General features: G+C 43.1%; 1 protein-coding gene across 1 annotated transcript in view; it reads left to right on the top strand.

The window, feature by feature from the left end:
* The window catches only part of Cfap54 (cilia and flagella associated protein 54), a 290811-nt gene that overhangs the window by 181976 nt on the left and 84522 nt on the right, over positions 1-24313 (top strand). The window contains exons 51-57 of the mRNA XM_040755053.1: positions 1367-1536; positions 14383-14485; positions 15641-15788; positions 16515-16672; positions 16829-17005; positions 17102-17228; positions 23607-23762. Of these exons, the coding sequence (XP_040610987.1) occupies positions 1367-1536; positions 14383-14485; positions 15641-15788; positions 16515-16672; positions 16829-17005; positions 17102-17228; positions 23607-23762 (1039 nt within the window). The remainder of the gene's footprint in view (positions 1-1366; positions 1537-14382; positions 14486-15640; positions 15789-16514; positions 16673-16828; positions 17006-17101; positions 17229-23606; positions 23763-24313) is intronic.

The raw sequence follows: 24313 nt of genomic DNA on the forward strand, positions 1-24313 counted from the left end.
CCTTCTTACAGTACCGTGACAGCTAGTCCTCAGGGAGAAGGCTTTTAGATCCAGTCCGGTTTCAGAAGTGCATGGTGAGAACTGCTGTTTGAAAGACTTTTTCTGCCATATTAATTCGGCTTACTTTTTTTTTTTTTTTGGTTTTTACGAGACAGTGTTTCTCTGTATTGTTTTGGAGGCTATCGGTCCAGCCCGGCCTCACACTCATAGAGATCTGCCTGCCTCTGCCTCCCGAGTGCTCGGATTAAAGGCGTGCACCACCACCGCCCGGCTAATTCTGCTTACTATTGATTGACTGTCATAAAATCTCATTACCTCCATATTACCAACTAGGTAACCAGAATTAAACTTGGAATACAGTCTGTCTTCGTTATGTATTCTGTCTGCTAATTAACCCATTTACTAACATTTACTTGTAACTTCAAAGAGTATACACTTTTATGATCATTTGTGGACAAATGTGTGTCAAAAATTTGATCATAAATGTGTGTGTGTGTGTGTGTATACACAGTATGCCTTCAGGCCCACCATGGTGAAAGAGATTCTGCGCTGACACGTGGTTTCCTCCCTCTGTCAGACTGCCAGGTAGCCCTTCTACACTTCTCTGGTGTGTTAGTACAGGTTGAGTGACCCTTACCGTAATCTTCAGATTCCGGGGGATTTTGTAATATTTGTAATATTTGCATAGACTTCACTGCTTGAGCATCCCTAATCCAAACTTCTAAATGTGTTAGCATCTAAAGCTTTTGGAGTGCCATGTCAATGCTTAAAATATCTCAGCTTCATATTCTTTTTCATTAGTAGTCCCCAAACATGTGCTATATTTCCTCCCACTGTGTTTCTGTTGTCAATGAGTCTTGCTATTTAAATGCCCCTCATGCAGCATATTAAAATGCTGTCTAGTGTTTGTGATGGGCCTTGCAGAGAAAATAGATTCACCATGTAGATTTCATTCAGTCATGAACTACAGTTCTTTTGTCTGTGAACTCAGGGTTAATGCAGCAGTATGTGAGGCATAAAGTGTAAATAAAGGGTAAAGGCGCATGAAAACAAGGTGGAACACTAATCACCTAGTGAGCATGTTACGGGCGGTCCCCAGGCACACTTGTCACCATTGTCCCCACGAGGCGATGTTTAGTGTTCACTAGTGGATGCCAATGGCAGCTTTACAGATCTGTGAGCAGAGGGCTCCTACCGCTCTACTGTCCAGCCGTCCCGGCTGCCACATTCTCCTTTCTGTGCCTGGCGTCAGTTGTCCTTCTGTATCTCCCGGCTCCTGTTAACTTCTCTGAACTGAAGAATTGCGTTTGTCAAGGGTGAAACTTTGTCTCTGAATTTGTGTGACTGTGCGATGTGCTTTCTTTAGTCACTTTTACTGATTGAAGCTGAGGAGAGGCTCAACACCCTGGTGTCTGAGGTGGAGCATCAGTGCCACAAGCCCCTCTGCCAGTGCTCTGCTCAGGAGCTGGAGATCCTGGTGGAGAGCAGGCTGCAGCTGGCAGCCATCGCCCTCCAGAGACAGCGGGCAGCGTACGGGTGAGTCTCCTGGCAGAAGAGGAGCACGGCCTCAGGCCCTCATCCTCTCACCCCCACCCCTCATCCCTCACCCCCCACCCCTCATCCCTCACCCTTCATCCCTCACCCCTCATCCCCTCATCCCTCACTCCTCACCCCTCATCCCCTCACCCCTCACCCCTCACCCCTCACCCCTCACCCCTCACCCCTCATCCCTCATCCCCTCACCCCTCATCCCTCATCCTCTCATCCCTCACCCCTCATCCTCTCACCCCTCATCCCCTCATCCCTCACCCCTCACCCCTCATCCCCTCACCTCTCACCCCTCATCCCCTCATCCCCTCACCCCTCACCCCTCATCCCCTCATCCCTCACCCCTCACCCCTCATCCCTCTTCCCTCATCCCTCACCCCTCACCCCTCATCCCTCATCCCTCACCCCTCACCCCTCACCCCTCACCCCTCAAGCCTCATCCCTCACCCCTCACCCCTCATCCCTCATCTCTCTTCCCTCATCCCTCACCCCTCACCCCTCATCCCTCATCCCTCACCCCTCATCCCCTCATCCTTCACCCCCTCACCCTTCACTCCCTCACCCCTCATCCCCTCATCCCTCACCCCTCATCCCCTCACCCCCCACCCCTCATCCCTCATCTTCTCACCCCTCATCCCTCACCCCTCACCCCTTAGTCACCTTCCTCCCCTCATCTCTGTCATCCCTCACTCTCTCACCCTTTAACTCCTCACATTCTTTACCCCTCAATACTTCTCCCCTTCACTCCTTCATCTCTTCACCGCTCACTACTGTTACCCACTCACTCTGAAAGCCCCAGTGCCCTGCCATTTAGTGGCAGTGGGAAGTTGTTCATTTTCATTTGTTGAATATTCACATTTTATAAGTTTTGGAAAGTCCTGGATCAATAGGGGCATATTTATTTTTTATTATTCACAGGGTCTTAAAATTAATTTTTACATACAACACATCAGTTTTTCCATAAAGAAATTCCTTTATTAAGCACACTAGGTAGGATATTTAATATCATATATAAAATGAACTAATTAACATGCTTGACTTTTGATTATTTTTTAACAAAAATTCAATTTTTATAGTTTTTTAAACACATAAAATCTTGGAGTATTATTTTTCTTAAACACCAAATAAAAATATAAAAAGGTGACTTTGAGAGATGGCTCAGCAGTTAGGAATACTCTTTCAGAACACTCAGATGGGGTGACTTACAGCTAGCAACCTGTAACCCAACTCTAGGGATCCCTATTCTGGCCTCTTCAGGCATCTTCAACCAGTGCTATACAATACACACACACACACACACACACACACACACACACACACACACACACAAACTCACTCATATATACACACTCATAATAAATAAAAAAGACAAAGAAGAAAGAAGATCTGGTTTTTAAAAATAGCATCATCTGAACTGTTGAGGACTGCAGTGTCTGAGAGTCTGTGTCAGACTGCAGTGTCTGAGAGTCTGTGTTAGACTGAGTGTCTGAGAGTCTGTGTAGAGACTGAGTGTCTGAGAGTCTGTGTTAGACTGCAGTGTCTGAGAGTCTGTGTTAGACTGAGTGTCTGAGAGTCTGTGTAGAGACTGAGTGTCTGAGAGTCTGTGTTAGACTGCAGTGTCTGAGAGTCTGTGTTAGACTGCAGTATCTGAGAGTCTGTGTTAGACTGAGTGTCTGAGAGTCTGTGTTAGACTGCAGTATCTGAGAGTCTGTGTTAGACTGAGTGTCTGAGAGTCTGTGTTAGACTGCAGTGTCTGAGAGTCTGTGTAGAGACTGAGTGTCTGAGAGTCTGTGTTGAGACTGCAGTGTCTGAGAGTCTGTGTAGAGACTGAGTGTCTGAGAGTCTGTGTAGAGACTGCAGTGTCTGAGAGTCTGTGTAGAGACTGTCTGAGAGTCTGTGTTAGACTTCAGTGTCTGAGAGTCTGTGTAGAGACTGAGTGTCTGAGAGTCTGTGTTGAGACTGAGTGTCTGAGAGTCTGTGTAGAGACTGAGTGTCTGAGAGTCTGTGTTAGACTGCAGTGTCTGAGAGTCTGTGTTAGACTGCAGTATCTGAGAGTCTGTGTTAGACTGAGTGTCTGAGAGTCTGTGTTAGACTGCAGTGTCTGAGAGTCTGTGTAGAGACTGAGTGTCTGAGAGTCTGTGTAGAGACTGAGTGTCTGAGAGTCTGTGTTGAGACTGCAGTGTCTGAGAGTCTGTGTAGAGACTGTCTGAGAGTCTGTGTAGAGACTGCAGTGTCTGAGAGTCTGTGTAGAGACTGAGAGTCTGTGTTAGACTGCAGTGTCTGAGAGTCTGTGTAGAGACTGAGTGTCTGAGAGTCTGTGTTGAGACTGCAGTGTCTGAGAGTCTGTGTAGAGACTGAGTGTCTGAGAGTCTATGTTAGACTGTAGTGTCTGAGAGTCTGTGTTAGACTGCAGTATCTGGGAGTCTGTGTTAGACTGAGTGTCTGAGAGTCTGTGTTAGACTGAGTGTCTGAGAGTCTGTGTTGAGACTGCAGTGTCTGAGAGTCTGTGTAGAGACTGAGTGTCTGAGAGTCTGTGTAGAGACTGCAGTGTCTGAGAGTCTGTGTAGAGACTGAGTGTCTGAGAGTCTGTGTTGAGACTGAGTGTCTGAGAGTCTGTGTAGAGACTGAGTGTCTGAGAGTCTGTGTTAGACTGCAGTATCTGAGGGTCTGTGTTAGACTGAGTGTCTGAGAGTCTGTGTTAGACTGCAGTATCTGAGAGTCTGTGTAGAGACTGAGTGTCTGAGAGTCTGTGTTGAGACTGCAGTGTCTGAGAGTCTGTGTAGAGACTGAGTGTCTGAGAGTCTGTGTTAGACTGAGTGTATGAGAGTCTGTGTTAGACTGCAGTGTCTGTGTTAGACTGAGTGTCTGAGAGTCTGTGTTAGACTGCAGTGTCTGTGTTAGACTGAGTGTATGAGAGTCTGTTTTAGACTGCAGTGTCTGTGTTAGACTGAGTGTCTGAGAGTCTGTGTTAGACTGCAGTGTCTGTGTTAGACTGAGTGTCTGAGAGTCTGTGTTGAGACTGAGTGTCTGAGATCCTGTGTAGAGACTGAGTGTCTGAGATCCTGTGTTGAGACTGACTGTCTGAGAGTCTGTGTTAGACTGCAGTGTCTGTGTTAGACTGCAGTGTCTGAGAGTCTGTGTAGAGACTGAGTGTCTGAGAGTCTGTGTAGAGACTGAGTGTCTGAGAGTCTGTGTAGAGACTGGAGTGTCTGAGAGTCTGTGTCGACACTGGACTGTCCAAGCAGCTGGTTATTTAAATGCACAGCTATGTCAGAGCTTTCATTCTTCTTGGTCATTAGCCTTCTCACTACCACGCACTGGTGTAGAGACTGACGGTGCAAAGTGTTCTTTATCCACGTGCTCACAGCCCTGTGTAAAATAGCACACGCCCATCAACCCTTTTCTGCCACCGAAGTGGCAGTGGGTTCCCATACCACTGGTGATAAACACATCAGCATCATGAAATCCTCAAGACATTCACTAGTGGTTTGTTTACTGATACATACATACACTTGGACCATTCTCTGAAAATGGTTTTGAGCAGGGACACTATGCTAGGCACCTGGGATGGGTGAGTATGTCTAATCTATACAAAATGAGTAGCAGTGCTGATGAAAACCCTGTGGTCAAGAAGTGTGTATTCTAACAGAGGATAAGCAGACTGCTAATACACCTCAACCATAAACCAGTCCGCTGCATACATCTGAGACCATAAGCTCCAGGAGACTGTCAGGCGTAGAGAGAGATGGTTGGGTTGAGGGAAGAGGAGTGGTTTGAAGATTATGTACTTATGGCTTGATACATTTGAGTGGTAGACCACTTGTGTATGAGGCCCCGAGCTCTGGATTTAATTTCCACCATTCAAAGAGATAAATAAAAAAATAAATGCTTTGTGTTGTAACAGAGAGCACAGGTCAATTTTTATGTTCACTGCTGGCAGCCTTTGGGTCCCTCCTCTCCCCTTCTTCTACCCAGCACGTGTGTAAGAATGATCAGTTGCTTGATTGGTTGCTGGTAGGATATTTGGGCTCATGACCTGTGCAGAGGAACCCCTACCCAAATGCCACCTTCCAGTAAGCACCATGAAACAAACCAGCTCTTCTCCTTGTTCTTTCAAAACATAGCCAAGCTTTCCAGGAGCCTCCCATGTTCTCTGCGGAAGGCCTAATGATGTGCTCAGCAGATTCACACTTTGGCTTGTGCATGCTGTATATAGATTTTATCCTAAAGACAGAATAAGGAGTACTTTATTAGTTTCTAAGTAGTCCTGAAAAATCCATTGGCTCTCTGTGGAACAGTGGTTCTCAAGGCATGAAGATGACTGGCAGGCAGTGTCTGAGACCTTTGGAGGTGGGGGGGTCTGACGGTTGAAGTATTCTCTGTTAGAACTAAGATGTGATTACCTGATTCACTGCATTATGCATCAATCCTGCCAAAGCAACAGAAAAACCTCCGACGCCCTCCATGTGAATCAAGGAAGTGGAACAAACTATGACGTTATTATAGTCTTTATTATTGCTCGTGTGTAATTAAAAACAAAAACAAGCCTTTAATCCCAGCACTCAGGAGGCAGAGGCAGGCACATCTCTGTGAGTTCGAGGCCAGGCTGGTCCAACAGCCTCCAAAACAATACAGAGAAACCCTGTCTCGTAAAACAAAAAAAACAAAACAAAAACAAAAGCAAAAGACAGCTGGCGCCTGGAAAGATGATTCAGAGGTTAAGAGCACTTTCTGCCAAGCCCGATGACCCAAATTCAATCCATGGGACCCACATGGTAGAAGGATAGAACACACACACACACACACACACACACACACACACACACACGGGGGGGGGGGGAGAGCGATATTAAACCCAGCTGCGCTTACTAATGCCCTTGATGAAGGAGTAGACACTATGACATTTGGAATCTCTACTCCGGTATCTTCAGTGGGCTGTTTGTCTGGGTGATTCTGCTGATGGCTGTCTTTCAAAGGAACACATGGGTGATGGAACTGAGAGTTGAACAGGATGCTCTTTTCATGGAAGACCATCTTTATTTGAAAAAACAACTGACAGACTGTGGCTGTTTAACTTGGGATATTTGGCAGACATTTTCTTGAAAATGATCATGCTGCTTCTAGGAACAGATCTGCTAGTGTCTGTTCCCCTGATAAAATTTGAACTTTCATAGGAACATCTGAATTTTGGAGAATATTTATTTGTCACATGAACATGAGAGTTTGGTTATACGAGTGATAGTATTCATGGGAATATTACTTAATTATGCAATTAAGTATTTTCAATAATTGGTGTATCTACATAACTCATTTTCCAGATGACAAGTGCTCAGTATTTCAAAATCTTTGTGAACCCTGCAGATCAGTAGGTTTGAATGTAGGAAACCTTCGTCAGTGTGTGATATGGGAGTCTATATGGCTACAAACTTTTAAGAAACTACCAAATAAAAATATTCATAGCTATCTAAAGAGGCCAGTTGGGGCTGGGGCGATGGCTCAGTGGGTAGCATGCTTTCTGTACAAGCAGGAGGACCTGAACAGAGATCTCTGACACCTAGGTAAAAGGCCTGGTGGAACGCACCCGTATCCTAGTGAGAGAGTGGAGGGAGCCAGAGACAGGAGGGTCCCCAGAGCTCACTGCTTAGCCAGCCTAGTCAGTCAGCGAGGCCCATGTTCAGTGAAAGAACTTGTCTCAATAAAGTTAAAAGGTAACAGAGGAAGACACAAGACATTGACCTTTGGCTTCCACATGCATGCGTGTTCATGTGTACACATATCTGCGTGCACACATGTATATTCACAAACATGTACTCACACACACACACTATCATTTACCTATCTATCTATCTATCTATCTATCTATCTATCTATCTATCTATCTCCAAATAAAAAATTCTCCTTATGTGAGGCTTAATTTTCTTTACTTGAATCAAAATAAAATGGAACAATAGACTGATGTACCAGCCAGGACAGAAAAAGGTTTTCCTTTGCTAGGATAGACAATAAATAAAGCCATGGCATCCTCTGTATCCATGTTTTGGAAAATTTTTTTGGGTAAAATGTATTATTTGTGTTAATATGTAATGATGTTTTTTATTTAAAATGAAGTCAATATTAAATAACCCAGTTTTTGATATAATAACTATTGATGGCACTCTTTAGAGGGCCTCCATAATTTTACATATGCAGCTGGTTTTTAGGAGTGGGTAGCAGTGTTGAGATCGAATTTGAGCTATGGTAGCTTATAGTGATATGACATATATGGACATCCTTATGCTGTAGTTTATTGGTAGCTTTTGAAAATTTGTTAGTTGTAGGCTTAGACTATTAGTAATAATCACAAGTTATTTCCCTGCCAAAGTTTGAAGGGTGAAGAAACTTAACATATGGTTTCCAGTAGTGCTCTTTTCCTCAAACTATATCTCTGAGAGCAACTGCAAACCTAGAACATGCACAGACATGCACATACACACACTCACACACCTTCTGGTCAGCACCTTCATTCTGTATCTGTCCCTATATATTCTATTCTCTTTTGGTATGGAGGATGGGAGTGACGAGTGCTTTTTTTTTTTTTTAATGAGAATGAGAAATTGCAAGCTACCCAGGAAAGGGCTGTCATAATAGAGCTTTAATTTGAAGACTAGGCAGATGTATGGTAGACATATGCCAACTCTGTGCCAGTGTATCAGAACACTCCTGTTTTAAATACATGAATGTGGCCCCTGGGGAAAAAACCTGAAAAACCTTTGGTGCCATTGCCTCTGTGGAGTGGACTTTGTTTTGAGAAGGGTACTGTCAAGATGAACGAGTTTTTCTTCCATGAACTTGACAACCCCGCCCCCAAGTTTCTGCTGGGGCACTGCTGAGAGCCTTTTCCAAATGATGGTCAGCCTGACATTTCCTGGTACTTCTAATAAAATTATGTGTCAAGGAAATTGAAAGGCGCTTCCCCGGGGGTGACAGGTAGAGCAAGCCGCATGGATTTTATGAGAATAAACTGACCATTTTTGTCATGAATGTTAATAAGAAATAAATGCAATCAAAGCTTTCTGCGCTGTGTTTCTCCTTTTCGACTCTTTCAGAGCGTCATCCTTTTTATGTTGTTTAAGCAAATGTTTGTTCCTGTTTTCCCTTGTCTTTAATTTATGGTCTAAATGGGAAAACACCCAAGCCTTTTGAGTTTTATGACAAAATGAACCCTCCTGGGATTTCAGACTTTAACACAGGTCACATTTCTGGAGTCTCCAGCTAGTGCAATGGAGGAACCAGAAATTCCCCATTGTGCAGTTGCTTTTGCTTAAATGTTTCTCCCTGGAGGTGGTGTCTTGGAAATGTACCCCTCTGAGGTGCATGCTAACAATGTCTCTCTGTGGTGGCTTGACTGATAAATGTCCCTTGTAGGCGCATGTGTTTGAACACTGGTCTTTAGTTGGTCGTGTTCCTTGGGGAGGTTATGGTAGAATATTGTTGGAGAAAGTGGGTCAGTGGAGGTGGACTTTGACGTCTTATATCCTTGCCCACTTCCTGTTACTCTCTGTGGATGAGAATGTGATCAGTCAGCTTTCTGTTCCTGCCAAGCTTGCCCTGCCCATTGTTATGCCTCCCTTTAATGATGGACTGTCTCCCTCTGCCATTGCATATCAAGATAAAACCTGTCTGTCCTGAAGTCGCTTTTGTCAAGGTATTTATTTTATCACAGCAATAGGAAAGTCACCAATATGCTGTGGCCCGTCTTTGTGGGGCTTCAGCTGGATCCAGCCAACTTTCCTGGTTCGTACCTGAGAGGGGGAGTGTGGATTGAGAAAGGGTAGGTAAAGACACTAAGAAAGAGACAGAGACACAGGGTAGAATCAAGAGGACAAACCAGTGAATGCTGGAAACCCCAAGTTTATTCTTCAACATCCTTGAATACCCCAACAAAAGGGGAACATGGCAAAAGATTTCTTTATCATGCACAATGAACAAACATTCTTCTTTAATTCTCCAAACATTTGGTAACCACACCTTTCTCATTATCTGACCTTGTGGGTCAAGAGTAACCACAACTCAGACCAAGTCTGTTGTTGTTATTTAGATAAGACATCCACAAACAGCATCAAACATCCTACAGTAGCCACACCTTAGACCTTTAGATCTTAAGATTTTAACCTTGGAAGACTAAGGACACTTTTGAACTCTCTGACCTTAAGTCAATGTGAAGCAGAGCCATCTCTGTGGGCCTCTGATACCAGTACGAGCTCCTTTGAGAGATAATTAGCAGTAAATAATGCAGGCATTATTGGCTTTATAAGAAAGAAGCCTGAGCAGGTGCATGCTTCGACTACGTTACAATGCAGCAGGAAGCCCTCACCAGTTAATGACACCTCACCTCTAGAATAGTGGTTCTTAACCTTCCTAATGCTGCAACCCTTTAACACAGTTTCTTAATGTCGTGGTGACCCCCAACCATAAAATTATTTCATTGCCACGTCATAACTGTCATTTTGCTATTGTTACAAATCATAATGTAAATATCTGATATGAAACCCCAAAGGGGTTGAGACCCACAGGTTGAGAACCCATTGTTCTACTGCTCTAGAACAATGAACTAAGTATATTTCTATTCTCAGTTGCAGACATTTTGTTATAGCAGCAGAAAACAAAACAACTAAGCAGCACCAAGTGGGTTATGGTATGCTGGTATGTCCTGTGTTTTATACAGTTTCTTCGTTAGCAACATCCCAAACCTCATAACTCATTTCTCTTTAAATCAGGACCCACGATTTAGAATCAGAGGAACCCATGGAAGGAGCACCCCTTTCTTCCTCCAGGGCGAGGCTACAGTGGTGAAACGCTATCCTGCAGCGGCAGGGTGCCCTAGAAGTGTGTAACAGCCTTGAGGGTGGGAGATGGAGAGAGGGGCTCTGGCGCAGCTGCAGGTGAACTGAGGCCCAGTTAGGTTCGTTACTCCTCTTGCTTGTTTCCTTTTATTTTAAACAAAAAGCAGCAACGTTAACCACAAACAATGCCGGAGAAAGCAAACTGCAATATTGAAGATGTTTTAATGGCCCAGCAAACTCTTGGGAGTTTAATAGTCAATGATAGCTGAAAAAAAAATTGAAGAGCTGCTTAACGAGTTAGTAAAAATAAATAAATAAATACAAATAAATTGGGTCTCTCCTATTTCTCTTGCCAAATCAATAAACTAGCGATGCCAATAGCTAGCATGCGTTTGCTGAACACACCCCACTGTAGGAGAATGTCAGGTCCTGGGAGGTGGGGGTTTTTGGCTTGTATTGTTTGCTGCTGTATCCATGGCTCCTAGATTTCTTCCTGGCACAAAACAGATACCCAGCATGTATATTTGAACAAATGAATCCTAATTTAATCATCAAAATCATTCATTTCGATGTGGCTAGAACTGTTATTCTCATTTTATAAAGAGATTGATAATTGCATTTCCCAAGATCATACAGCTAAAACATGACACAGGTGGGCTTTGAACTCTTTCCTCCTGTGTGCAAATTTCTGAAAATTAGGCTATACAAGATGAATTTAAAAGCTTTCATTAGCAACAGAAGAAAACATAATTAAATCGTTGGAGCTCCAAAAACTTATCAAATTAGAATTGAGTTCAAAGAAAAATGTCAACTGATTTAATCCGTAAAATATTTTAATCTTTGTGTGTGCAAGAAATGCTTGCACCCAGAGCTGGGGAGGTAGCTGTTGCTCAGTGACAGAGCAACGGCCTGGAGCATAGAAGGTCTGGGTGTGACCCCCGGCACCAGAAAATGTGGCAGCGTGTAGCCACAAACTATACTTGCAATAAATAGGTCATGCCACTTTTACTTACAGCCACTGGAAAACATGGACTAAAAGATACTACTGACAAAAGGTGCAATTCCACATACACTTTTTTTTTTTTTCAGAAAGAGGAAACTGTAGCTAGTCCACAAACACCTGGAAAATCTTCATCCCCTTGTAAAAGTGAAGTAACGCCTGTGGTTGAGCGGTCCATTTAAAGGATCCATCAGATGGTTCCTAGTAGATGTTCGTTCCTTTTGTGTGAATGTTTTTATCTGTGTGGTACGTCCGAACCTGTGCAGTACCCACAGAGACCAATAGAGGGCATCAGATCCCCTGGAACTGGAGTTAGCCATTGTGAGCCCTGGGTACTGCAAGCAGGTCCTTGGCAAGAGCTCTTCATCTCTAGTCTCTTTCGATTTCTCACTGCAAGAATTCATAAAAACACAAAAGGCACAACAGCCTTAGCAAAGTATGAAAGACTAAGCTTAGTAATTAGATTCGGGGAGATTTATTTTCAAAAGAGGAAGAAGAAAGAACTGAGTCTCCAGTTTGAGTTCCTTTTACTTTTTAAAATGTTTGTTTTTATTGTTTGAGTTATGTATACACATGTGTGTCCATGTGGGGCTGTTTGCACATGGTGTCTGGGGGAATCTGAACTCTGGTCCTCTACAAAATGCTCTTAGTAACTGAGCCATCTCTCCAGTCACTTGAGTTTTCTAATCAAAATCTCACATATTTTTAATAGAAATTTATTTTTGAGATTTATGTTTTATAAAGCCTACATATTTAAGTGGCAAAAAAAAAAGAACTGAGTCTCCTACCCTGAAAGTAGCTTATCATAAGGGGCTCATGGGACCAAAGTTCTGGGCAGGTGCCCCAGCGATGTGTCTAAAGAAATACGTACCAGATGAAAGAAAACCCTTATAAGCCCAGGGACAGGGGTGCAGTCGTTCTGCTGAAACGGTTAATGGTGGGCACAGCAGTGGGCTTGCCCTCAGCCCTATCTGTGATGTGTATAACTGAATGCGAGTGTTGGAACCAAGTCTAGAAAATTCTGGTGGAATAAAAAGGCCGAGGTCAATCGTGAGCGAGGGATGGCATTAGAGGCAGCAGCCAAGCAGGTGTGGAGGAGAAAGCGCGACTCAAGCATCAGGTTCTTCACCTTCCGGTTTGTCTCATTTCTCCCCTTGACAAATAGAGAAACTGTGTTTTCAGAAACGGGTTAGTAGGGAGGTACGTTTCTGAAATCATTAAAAGTAACTGCTGTTAAAATCTAAACCAGGATGTATAATGTTCTAATTAGCGTGGAGGAGCAAAGAAAAATTATACTGAAGAAAAGACACAAAACAAGAGACAAAGGGATAAGGAGTAAACGGTTATAAAAGAATAGAAGAAAATTACGTATTGTGGGGCTGGCTGGATGACCCAGCCAGTAAAGAAAGACACTTGGCTGTGCAAATTTGAGTTTAATTCCAGAACCCACATGGAGACAGAAGAGCTCTGATTCCACAAAGATGACCTCTAACTCACATGCATGCCATCACACGTGTGCCCCCACATAATAATAGCAGTAGTAATCTGTTACGATTGTGTGTATATGCTAGTGTTGCTTATCAGCAAGTGTCAGAATTCCAACTTGAAGCAACTTAAGCAAAAGAGGCAATGTTTTGATTGGCTTAGCAGAGCCGGAAAGACAGAGTGGGAGGCTGGGCTGGGGGTTCAGCGGGACGACAAGGCTGGATGCCTCAGGAATGCCCATCCAGCCCATCTCTTTCTACATGCTGGGTTTATTTCATCCAATTTGCTTCTTCTTGTGCCTACTGCTGGGCCCAGGTATCTTGGCTGATGAGCCAGGATCATGAACAACATGGAAGCCCTCACAGAGAACAGAGAAGGGAAGTCTCCATGTCCCATGAGGATGGAAATGGTTGACTGTTCTCTTAGGAGAACTGAAATGTTACTCAAATAAACAAGTACAAGACTATAAGGTGACCCACACAGCAAAAAAAGGCCAGCATTTTTACAAGTCAGATGACCAAAGGTAAAGGAAAACACTCGAGGTGTGTCATATTAATATGTTGGCTAGAAAGCGAGAGAAAAGGCTTGGAATCTGATGTTGATGACAAGTGCAGTCAGCCCTGGCACCGACAGTAACATTCACAAATAAGACTGTGGCATGACCACTGATATCAAACTGGTTAGAACAAGGAGAGATGGAGCGTGAAACAAGAAGGGAGGGAGGAAGGGTGTGAGAGAGCTGAAGTTCTGGAACCTGTTGTCTGGATCCCCACCCCGACCCCTCTTGAGAGTTCCATGTATCCGTTTTCTGTCTCATAAACTGCATCAGTAATAGCATTTGAACTCATAGTATATGCGTGGGGATGGGGCATAGTGAATGACTGAATTCACCCTAGTGTGGCATCTGACATCAGAGTCCAGGGAGGTCTCTGGTCTAAGCCGTTTCAGTCGCATCTTGAGGAGTTTGCTGTAGGTGTTGTGGGTGAGAGCAAGAGTAGGCCATGAACTCTTACCCATCTTGGTCCTCCATCCTGGAGGTAGCAATGGCTGGTCAATGGGGTGGAGGAGTGAGGAGGTCTTAGAGGGCTCTTGTGGGTCACACTGACAGAACTTGATAAATTGAATAGTGTCCATTGAAGAGTGAGAGCAATGGTGATGACTGAAGACTTGGAGTGGAATAAATTTAACCACAGGGGGCAGAAGTGGGGCGGTTGCCTTCAATCTGTTTTAGATCATGGAAACATCCATTTATTCTTTGATCCACTTATTTTTTATTGAAAAGGACTTTATAGTTTTTATTGTGCCTCAGTGACTGTACTAGAATGTGGGTTTAAAACTCTATGCTGTGTTTAAATGGTGTTATGAGTAAAGGAGGGGACTATAGTGGTATTGGAACATATGAAGGAGACACCTAGTAACATCTTGAGGGTGGTTGGGGGTGTCAAAGTTTTCATAGGAAGCAGAGGCTTACAAAACCATATGCAAATGCTGTCACTAGTAACAGTTAAAACCTTCCCTCGGTTTCAGGGCTGCTATAGTGTATTCCACACTCAAGCTTCTCCAGGATTCGAAAATTTTTAAAAAGAGAACGCCGGATGACTCAGACAGTCCCACCTCTCCGGGAACTTCTGTACGTATGCATGTAACATCCTTGCGGTACGCATTGCACCACACATTTACCGTGGGAAGCCGATGGGCTTCTGGGTGAAGCAAGGTGGTAAAGGTGGAGTGACAGTGAGGTCGGTCGGGGCCCGTGTTGAAGTCCTTCTGTGCTCCTTATTGAGGAAGGACCTTCACATTCTTCTCAAACGTTTTGTGAGCTCATTTGGGAGCTGTTGAGGGTAGACACAATCATCACCAAGAGCCCATTCAGATGTGTAATAGTCTTGATATGGCCCCACTAGCAGAGTGGTTTCCCAAGACCCACTCTTCTTCCACTCTTGTTTTTATTACCTGGACATGGCAGGAAGGATGCTCACACTCTTTCCCATCTGGAGTTTCCCGCATTTAGCCTTCTCCATATACAGGGTCTAACGTCTGCTTGACAGCTGGTCATGAGCTGTGTTACTGGACTGAGTGAGACGGACTAACAACATAAAATCACTTAGGAGTCTGCATAAAAATATTCATCACACAGAATCTTGCTTGTGATTTTATGCATTTCTGATGAAATCTCTCATACCCAGTGAACTAATAGTCCAAAATAGATTCCCAGAGCTGTATTTACCATTTTCCATCCCTTAAAGAAAGGCTTTTGATGACATAGAAAATGCTGATAATATAAAGAAATCCAATGCAAAACTGTTTTATTAATTAAAACTTTTAGTTTATGTTATGAGTGTTTTGTTTGCATATATAAGTGCACTGGGTGTGTGTGCAGTGTCAGTACAGGGCAGGTGACATCATAGGATTCTGCTGAAGCTGAAGTTATCAGTGACAGTGAACTGCCATGTAGATTCTGGGAACCAACCAGGTCTTCTGCTAGAGTAGAAGTATTCCTAACCTCTGAGCGATCTCTAGTTCTACGCAAAACTGTTTTTGAGTAGTGGTGTAAAGAGAAAAAACAGGTCAGAGTGTTAATAGAGGGTTGTGGAATTGAGGGTGATTTTACTTGTTTCTTTTGCATATATCTTAGGTTTCCTAGAATGTTGAAGAATAACTTCTTAATTTAAAATGTGATGCTGTGAAATGCTACTGGGTGCTTCTCTCAGCTCATGTTTAGTCTAAGGTAGAATGCTGGCATTATCCAATGGGAAGCTAACCTCATCATTTTAACATTGTTTAGACCACAGAGAGTAAAGATGACAGTGAGTTTTTAGACCCCATTTCCCTGAATGCCAGGGAATATTTCAACATTCACCTTTGGCTGAGGTGCCGCTTGATGCTTGTGACTGCGTTCGTTGCACAGATTCGTGGTATTGGAATCATGAAAGGTACTTTCTTAACTGATGTTTTCAGTATGGTTAATTTGACATGAGGGGACAGGCTTTTATCGGGGGTATGTCTTTGATAATGTTCACAACCTTCTAGCTTGCTCTCTTCCCAGAATTTAAGATACAGGTACTTAAGCAAAAATAGTGACCATTCACAGTCCTCTGTACCAGAGCAAGTGGCACATATATTACTGATTTAATTAAAAAATACAAGGAGATTGCAAAAATACTTTTGCTCAGGTCTCGGGAAGTTGTCTAAGCATAGAGCTGACAAGCTATCAACATGAGTTCCAATGGGAATCCGGCCCTTCCTTGCCAAGTCTTCCTCCACCCATTCTCCTATGGCTCTGAATTTCCTTTTCCTCTCGGAAGATGGAGGCAACTTACCTTCATCTTATTGAACTTATTGCCAGACTGAAGGGGATAGCAGTTATAGTCTTAGATAACAGCTTGGCATATATAAACAGCAGCTCCCACAGTAACTGATAAATGTCCAGTTGTATACCTGCCTGTTTTCATGTCTCTATCTATCTCCCAAATTGAATCATTTCATGTAACAACATGACTTCTATAGCATTGGATTAAACTAAAATGCTTTGACCCAAATTATAACACTTCCCTGCTCCGTATTTCATGTGATCCATTCCTTTTCCATTTTAATGTCCTCTTGCTCTTTGATCATCGGGTACATTCTACACAAATCCTTCTTGCTTTCTCGTGCACCAGAGAATGACATGACAGACTGCCTGAGCCTCATCAATGAAGTGCGCATGGAGGTCAAGGGTGCAGATGACACGGAGATCCTGGCCGAGGTCCTGATGCAAGCTGTGATCCTGGGTCTTCAGGAAAAGCACTTAAAGGCAGACATCATAAGAAACCTCCAGGTAAAGGAGACAGTGCAGTGCCCATACATGTGTTTAGGGAAAAATCCCAGTTGGATCAAAATGATGGATTCTTGACCCTAGTGGATGTGCATCTGGCGCCATGGCCATAGCTCAACAATGAACTGGAAAACACAAACAATTGTTTTCTCTCAACAGGAAATAATCCATTTGCTGGAGGGAAATGAGTTCCTTTCTCCTCGATCTTGGTTAACCCTGGTGAGAAGCCTCGCCCTAATGGATGACTTAACGAAAGCTGAGAAATTCAAGCAAGCATCTTCAAAAGAGGACAAATTAATTTTCTTGAATCAAGCCCACAACATCCTTATTACACAGGTAGCAATGCCTTACACGGGTACAAACTTGGGAATGGACTTTCCTGCCGTTTTTCTTCTCCCAGCAGTGACACCAACTCCATGGTTTCTCTCCTAGATGCTAACTTTTGGAGAGACAATCGAATTCCCTCTATCAGATGCTGACTATGCGAATCCTCTACATCCTTTGAAAAACATCTACCTTCCTCATGTCATGTTACTAGCAAAAATAAAACTGAGAATTGGTAAGAAAATTTAAACTCCCAGCTTCCTTGAGTGCCATAGATGTTTTTAATTGCTTTTTAAGTAGGCTGTCATGACTTTAAGGGTCAGTCTTACGAACGCCCAGACTCTGTGTGCCTAAATAGGTTTTGGTTACTTACCATGTGCTAGACTCTTTGGTATAAGGACGAACTTCATGTAAAAATCAAGTTCTGGTTACAATAGTTATAATATGTGAAACTATTTGCTTTGGACTATTGCGTTTTTTCCAGCTGTTCAATCTTTGCAACAAGATTATTTTCACAGTATACTTTATTGAAAAATATCATAGAAACACAAAGTATGAGTGTATTCCTAATAATACACCACTTATTTGCTCTCTAAATTACAAGTAGTTATTTTAAATTTATGTCAAACTGAGAAAGATTTTTGAGAGGTGTATAGAGCAGTGTATTATGTCTTCTGGTTATCAATGATGCTGTTAAGTACGCGTATCCCTAAAAACAATGCTCATGAAAAAACATTATCTTAATGTGTTGATGATAATGGCATACTTTTTCCCGAAGCTCTAATAACTTGTATCATTTTAAGCAACAAATCTGTGTCCTGTAAATGTGGGGATTATCAGAGTCTTTGTATTTTTATTAATCAAGGTTGTTTCCATGTCTTCCCATGATGCATGCTAAGCAGGGGCTCTTCTGTTAGAACACTTTGGATGTCAAGAGCTGTGGTTGTTTTTGAAAGTGTAAAGAATGGTGTACAGGTCTTACTGCTCTCTGCAGGCTCCGCCCATTGGGAAACCTCTCCAACCAGCCTGGCTACTAATTCAGTTGTCCTGTTGTGACTCCTGTCCTGGGAGAGAATCTTGTCCTTTCCCCAGTCCCAGCCTCTTGGCCTTCCTCTGGCTCACAGGTGGTGGTCTGCCTCCCAAGTCCCTGGCTTCAGAGCCTGCTGCTTTCCCTTCTAGACCATCTACAATCTGATTGTAGGAATCACTTTCTCCTTTTGAGCGTCAGTATGTTAATATGTTTAAATACTAATCATAAGAACCCAAACAGACAGACACATAAAAGAAAACAATCACCTATCCTTAAGCACCTTATCTCTTCTGATTCTGGACACCTGGGCTCTTATGGGATAGACTGATTCCACTCCCTCTGTTCTTCCTTAGATTCCCAGTAACTCTAGATTTAGATGAGAGAAATTTCTGTTGATTGACCAAGGCCCAATTACAACTCCAAAGTGCTCTTTTCCAATCTTGCCTGTATGGACCACCCAGTACCTGGTAATGTCTATATCACCCATACCTATTTGGCACTTAGTTCCCTCAACTTATAGATCTCCAGGCCCTTTGTCCTCCTAGCTTTCCTTCTCTTTCTCTGGTTTCTTGATCACCATGAAGTCTTCTATTTCCATAGGTCATCCCTTATATTAATGTTCTCTACTTATTGTGGCATAAAAGGCTTCCTGTGATATGGTCCAGGCTAGATAACGGTGATTTTTTCTTTAAACTATTTTTTTCTTGTTTGTCTTAGAGACATTATATTTGTAACTCATAACATCTGATAATAGACCTCTTACCACTGAGAAAATACTGGTACCACCAGGCAGTGTTGGCACACGCCTTTAATCTCAGCACTCAGGAGTCGGAGACAGGTAGATCTCTGAGTTTGAGGCAATCCTGATCTACAGAGCAAGTTCCAGGACGTTCCATAGGGTAGTTACACAGAGAAACTTTGTCTTGGAAAAAAAAAGGAAGGGAGGAAGAAAGAAAGAAAATACTGGTACCTTACCAGTCTTTTCATTTGTCTCTTGTTTCCCAGCACTCTGTTGTGTTGTGTGGTTGTTAATTGAATCTCCCAATCCCCACTCCTTCTTACCCCACCCCCAGCCCATGCTTTCCCCAGCTAAAACCAGCCCAGTTGATGCTCTCTGGAGCATGGGTTTTCACAAATACATTTTCTTCACCATGACAGGTGACTGATATACTATATCAGTCCAGCATAAGCATTTTGGGGTGTGATCTTTTTTCTGGAGTTTTGTAGATGCTATTCCATTATTCCTACTCTCAGTGTTTCAAATAAGAACTATTGTGTTAGTCTTTTATTTTCTTTTGACAAGAAACCTGTCCTTCCTTCCCCAAATCTTGTTAGATTTATTTTGTCTCTGTAGTTCAAGAAATTCACCAACATGTTTGGGTCCATGCTTCCTCTTTCTCTTCCAAGGAATTCATTGAGCCCTTGGTATCTGCAGACAAGTTTCTTTCTCTCTGGGGAAGGTTTCTTCTTGCTTAATTATTGTCCACTCACTTCCTCTGTTCTTCTTTGGGGCTGAATACCTATGTGAACATCTCGAGGGTCATTTAGTTTCTTTGTAGTGCTCTGATTTCAGAACCAAGGCCATTGTAACCTATTTGCCCTAAGTTACCCTAAACTAGATAGTTTGCAGATAGTAGAAATTTATTGCTCTCAAGTCTTCTGAAGAGTCGAAGACCAAAGTCAAGATTTAATGTCCGGTGAGTGCACATCTGCATCACAGCTGGGGCCTCAACTGGTCCTTATGTGATGGGAGGGGTAAACTGACTCCTCCAGGCTCGTATGTAGCTCACTTAGCCCGTTCATGAGGGCTTAGCTTTCATAATCACTAAGCAAGGTCTTGATCTTTCCATGTAGACACCATCATTGTTGGGAAGGGTTTTCAATATATGAACACAAACACCCAGGGAATAGTCATGCCATTCCCCTCACAGAAGATTAAATGAGAAAAATGCCTGGCTCAGTGCCGGGGCCATAGTAAGCACTATAGGTAGGGGTAATACTTGACTTTGTCTGGAAAATCTGTCATCTTTCTCTTATAATTCTATCATTTTCATAATTTAGGATGTAAGCATAATCTAACTGATCTTCTTGATAATATTTTTGCCATTGACCTCTCAAAATTAGTGATAACTTGTGTTTCTCTGTAGACTCATATGTGTATGTGTGTATATGTATGTATGTATGTATGTAATTGTGTCGCTCTATCCTCAAACTATTTTATCTCACTCATGCATTCTCTTCTAGAAGCCACATTTGATATTCCTCTTTATGGCTGCTGGCTCTTCTTTCTTGGGCTATTCTTTTTTCTTTTTGGTTTTTTGAGAAAGGGTTTCTCTGTATTGTTTTGGAGGCTGTCCTGGCACTTGCTGTGTAGACCAGGCTGGCCTCGAACTCACAGAGATCCGCCTGCCTCTGCCTCCTGAGTGCTGGGATTAAAGGCGTGTGCCACCACCACCTGGCTTTTTCCCAGGCTATTCTTCTTTGTCTGCTTATTGTTCTTCAGGTCTAGTGGTGCCACTGTGCCAGTGGTGGTCAGAGGGGCACGTTCTGCCTGTGTGGCTTGGCTCTGTAGCAACTTTGAAGAGTCTCAATTTCCCCTTGAGTCTCCAAGGGAAATAACAAAAGTCAGCCAGCATTTTTGAGCTCCATAGTAGAGAATTCATGCCTTCGTCATATCCCTCTTGGGAAATCTAGGGGGCAGCCAGCCACAGCTACCCTTCTCTGGAACTCCTTTTAGACTCTCTTTAGGGTACCATCTCTGACCTTTGACATACTCCTTCCTGCCTGTTTCTCATGGTCTTATTTGCCCAAAGAGCAGAAAGTTGTTGGCAGCTCTTTCTGCTTTAATCTATCACCTTCTAGGACCCTCCTGCCTCCTCTACCAGAAGCTTCTCAGCCAAGAGAATCAGTACTAGGACTGGACTGGCAAAGGGAGGCCAGCAAACATATACTCAAGGTACCATCTTTTCTGAATTTCCCCCTTATCTCTGTTGTGGTGATGCTTCATTTATGATACAAAAAACAAAGCTTGCCTGAAGATCAGAGAAGCAAAGTGGTCAGCTACTAGAGAGTTCTCACCTCTACCAGTGCCCAGATTGAAGGGGATCCACCGAATCTCAGACTGCACTGGTCTTCACCAAACCTCAGAATGTACTGAGCGCTGTCTCCTGCCTTATATTCCTCTCTAATACTGTAATTAAAGGTGTGTGATCCCAAGTGCTGGGGTCACCTTTGTATGAGCTTTGTTTCTCTTAGACTGGATCAATTCTTTGTAGCCCTGGCAACCTTGAATTAACAGAGATCAATCCATCTGCCTCTGTCTCCTGAGTGCTGGGATTAAAGGTTTGTGCTACCACTACCTGGCCTTTATGGCTAGCTGGTGTGGTGAACTTTGCACTCAAGAGAAACAGCTCACACGAAGGTGACTTCATGCCTTTAATCCCAACACTGGAGAGGAATATAAGGTGGGAGAAGACAGGAGCTGATTGCATTCTGAGGTTTGGTGAAGAGCAGTGCAGTCTGAGGTTCGGTGGATCGCCCCTTTGGTCTGAGCATTGGAAGAGGTGAGAACTCTAGTGGCTGGCTGCTCTGCTTCTCTGATCTTCAGCTTTAACCCCGATATTGGTCTCTGGGTTTTTTATTACTCATGCTACACTCACCATCGTCCCTGGCACGCAAATGTCACTACATACATCACTCTACCTTGCAAGTGTCCTCGCTGACCTCATTAGCACAGCTAGCTGGCCCTTCAGATGTCTTGCAGCTCAGTCAGTGACCACAGTCAATCCATTTCTCCCCTATACTTTCATCCCACAGTTTGCTGTATTATTAGGACATTTGAATTCTGCATGCACTCAAAGCACAGATTGTGTAAAATCAAATCTACTCTCGGCTTTTCTGACTTACTCATCTTGAAGGTCTGTCACCACTCACTGACAGTACTGTTGCTTCTTGGTAGACATATTTGAAGCTGAACAGCTTGCTTTCTGCTATATTATATTAAATACAGCCTTTAAAAACAAAACCACAAGCAGCCTTTCTGTCAAAACAATGTCAGTTTCACAACAGTTTTTTTTTGAGTTGGTGTTTACTGGGGGAAGGAACATTTCAATATTATGAAGCTCTTGTAGCCTGCTTTCTCAGCAGCCTCTCCTGTGGTATAGATTGCATCACAGGAATTTGGTTACTTACTCCTTTTAGCCTTTGTGATAACCTCTGTTAGTAAACAGCATGTTTTAAGGTTATGTTTATGGAAAGATGTGTGCCCACTGACCCGATAGACAACCATGCTGTCTGGGTAGCTTCTTGGGGCCTTTCCAAGATCTGGAGAGACCAGATCTCTACTCTAGTCCTACAGTGCCCTAAGGTTTCTTTCCCTGTGACCAGCCTCATGCTGTTTTAACTGCTTGTCTTGCTGTTTATATTCTTGGTTAATTATTAGGATTAGGTTACTAGGATACTGTGTTGTGGTTTAGGGTGTGGGCCATGGGGCCAGGCTGCTTTAGGTTCAAATCATGGCCATGTGACCTGGGCAAGTTACTTATAGCTTTGAGGCATTGCTTTGTCTTCTGTCATATGAGCATAATAATGCTACTTGCTCAGAGTTGTGAGTCACACGTACAATCGGTGTGGAGCTCATGAGACGGTGCCTGACATGTGGGAAATATCTAACAAGTCTTACCTCTTAGTGCTCTTCCTTTCTCATTTATATTAGTACTTCAACATGTAGGAAATACTTTTTGATAAATGTCAGTCTTTGATGACATATAGAACAGTGTTTCTGCCATTCAACAATCCTTCCATGCAGTTATTAAAGATGAGGACTCCTAAGGAGTGTGGCATGTAACCCTTAAGAGCTTTCTTATTCAGTTATGATGACAGAAGGTTACATAATGACTAATAAGTGGATTCAATAGGAAGAAAATTATTGCCTATTAGTATATGTAAATTTATTAATAGTGAACAATATACAACTTCCAGATGTGTCTCTGCTAATAGCCTCTTCTTAAAAAACCTGGGGCTATCTCTGACTTCTGGCTTCTGGAACCCTATTCCTCACACTGGGTTGCCTTGCCCAGGCTTACTTAATAAAGAGGGAGGTTCTTAGTCTTACTGCAACTTAATATACCATGTTTTGTTGATACCATGGAGGCCTGCCCTTTTCTGAATAGAAATGAAGGAGGAGAGGATGGGGGCATGCAGAGGGGAGGTGGCAGGGGAAGGAATGGGAGGAGAGGAGGGAGAGGAAACTGTGGTCTGGATGTAAAATAAATAAATAAATATTAAAAATCTTTTTTGAAACAAAGAAAGACCATGGAGGTTGTTCTATAAGCACCGTGAAAAGTTGAGAACTGGAGACACTTGGAGGCCATTGTTGATTTAAAAAATAAGGCAACTGATTGGAGATTTACCAAAGCTCAAACTATTGTTGTAGTTTCCTGACATGGATATGTGGCTGTCTAAAACATTCTTGGCTGCAAGAACTGTGAAGAGTCACAGCATTGCAGTGAGAAGTCCTTGTCTTCTTAGCTTGTTCCAAACACTGAAGACTTCATTGTTTTGCCTCCACTGTTCTGCTTTTAGGACACACATTGTCCAAGCAGGTATATTCCCAAAGCAAGAAGAAGGACATCATTAAGTGGCTGCCTGCCCTTCACATCTTTGAGATGGCCTTGAAGCTCTGCAAGGTGTCAGCAGCGGAGGAGTATGAGGTGGAAGCAGAAATTCTGTTTCAGAAAGGTGAGTTGTACTTGGCATCAGAACTGTGATGAAGCATGCGGATCCCTGGAGTTATTAATGATCAATTTCTTGACTGTAAGTCCCAGACTTTACAATGAGCTTGCCAACTACAAGGCACACCGCTCCTCTCTGTAAGTCTCTGTTTCTGATGAAAGCCTCCCATTAAGGTATACCTAGAAAAAAGTTACTACTAATTGATTCCTCATGTAAGGTTTAATGTCAACATCACAAATCGTATGGCTGGAGAGATGGCTCAGCAGTTAGAAGCATGTAATGCTTTTGCAGGGGACATGAGTCTAGTGCCCAGTACCCATGTTAGGGGTTATCACCTGTAACTCCAGCCCCATGGGATCTAACAAACTCTTCCTGCCTTTGTGGGTGCCTTCACTCAGGCTGGCATATACCCACACAGACACACATATACACATAATTTAAAAATAAAAAATTAGGGTCAGAGAGATGACTCAGTAGTTCAGATCACTGACTTGCAATGGAGACCCAAGTTCATTTCCCAGCATGCATGTGGCTGCAACTTCAATTTCAGGGAATCT

This window comes from Mesocricetus auratus, unplaced genomic scaffold, assembly GCF_017639785.1.
Source record: "Mesocricetus auratus isolate SY011 unplaced genomic scaffold, BCM_Maur_2.0 Super-Scaffold_100011, whole genome shotgun sequence".
Classification (NCBI taxonomy): domain Eukaryota; kingdom Metazoa; phylum Chordata; class Mammalia; order Rodentia; family Cricetidae; genus Mesocricetus; species Mesocricetus auratus.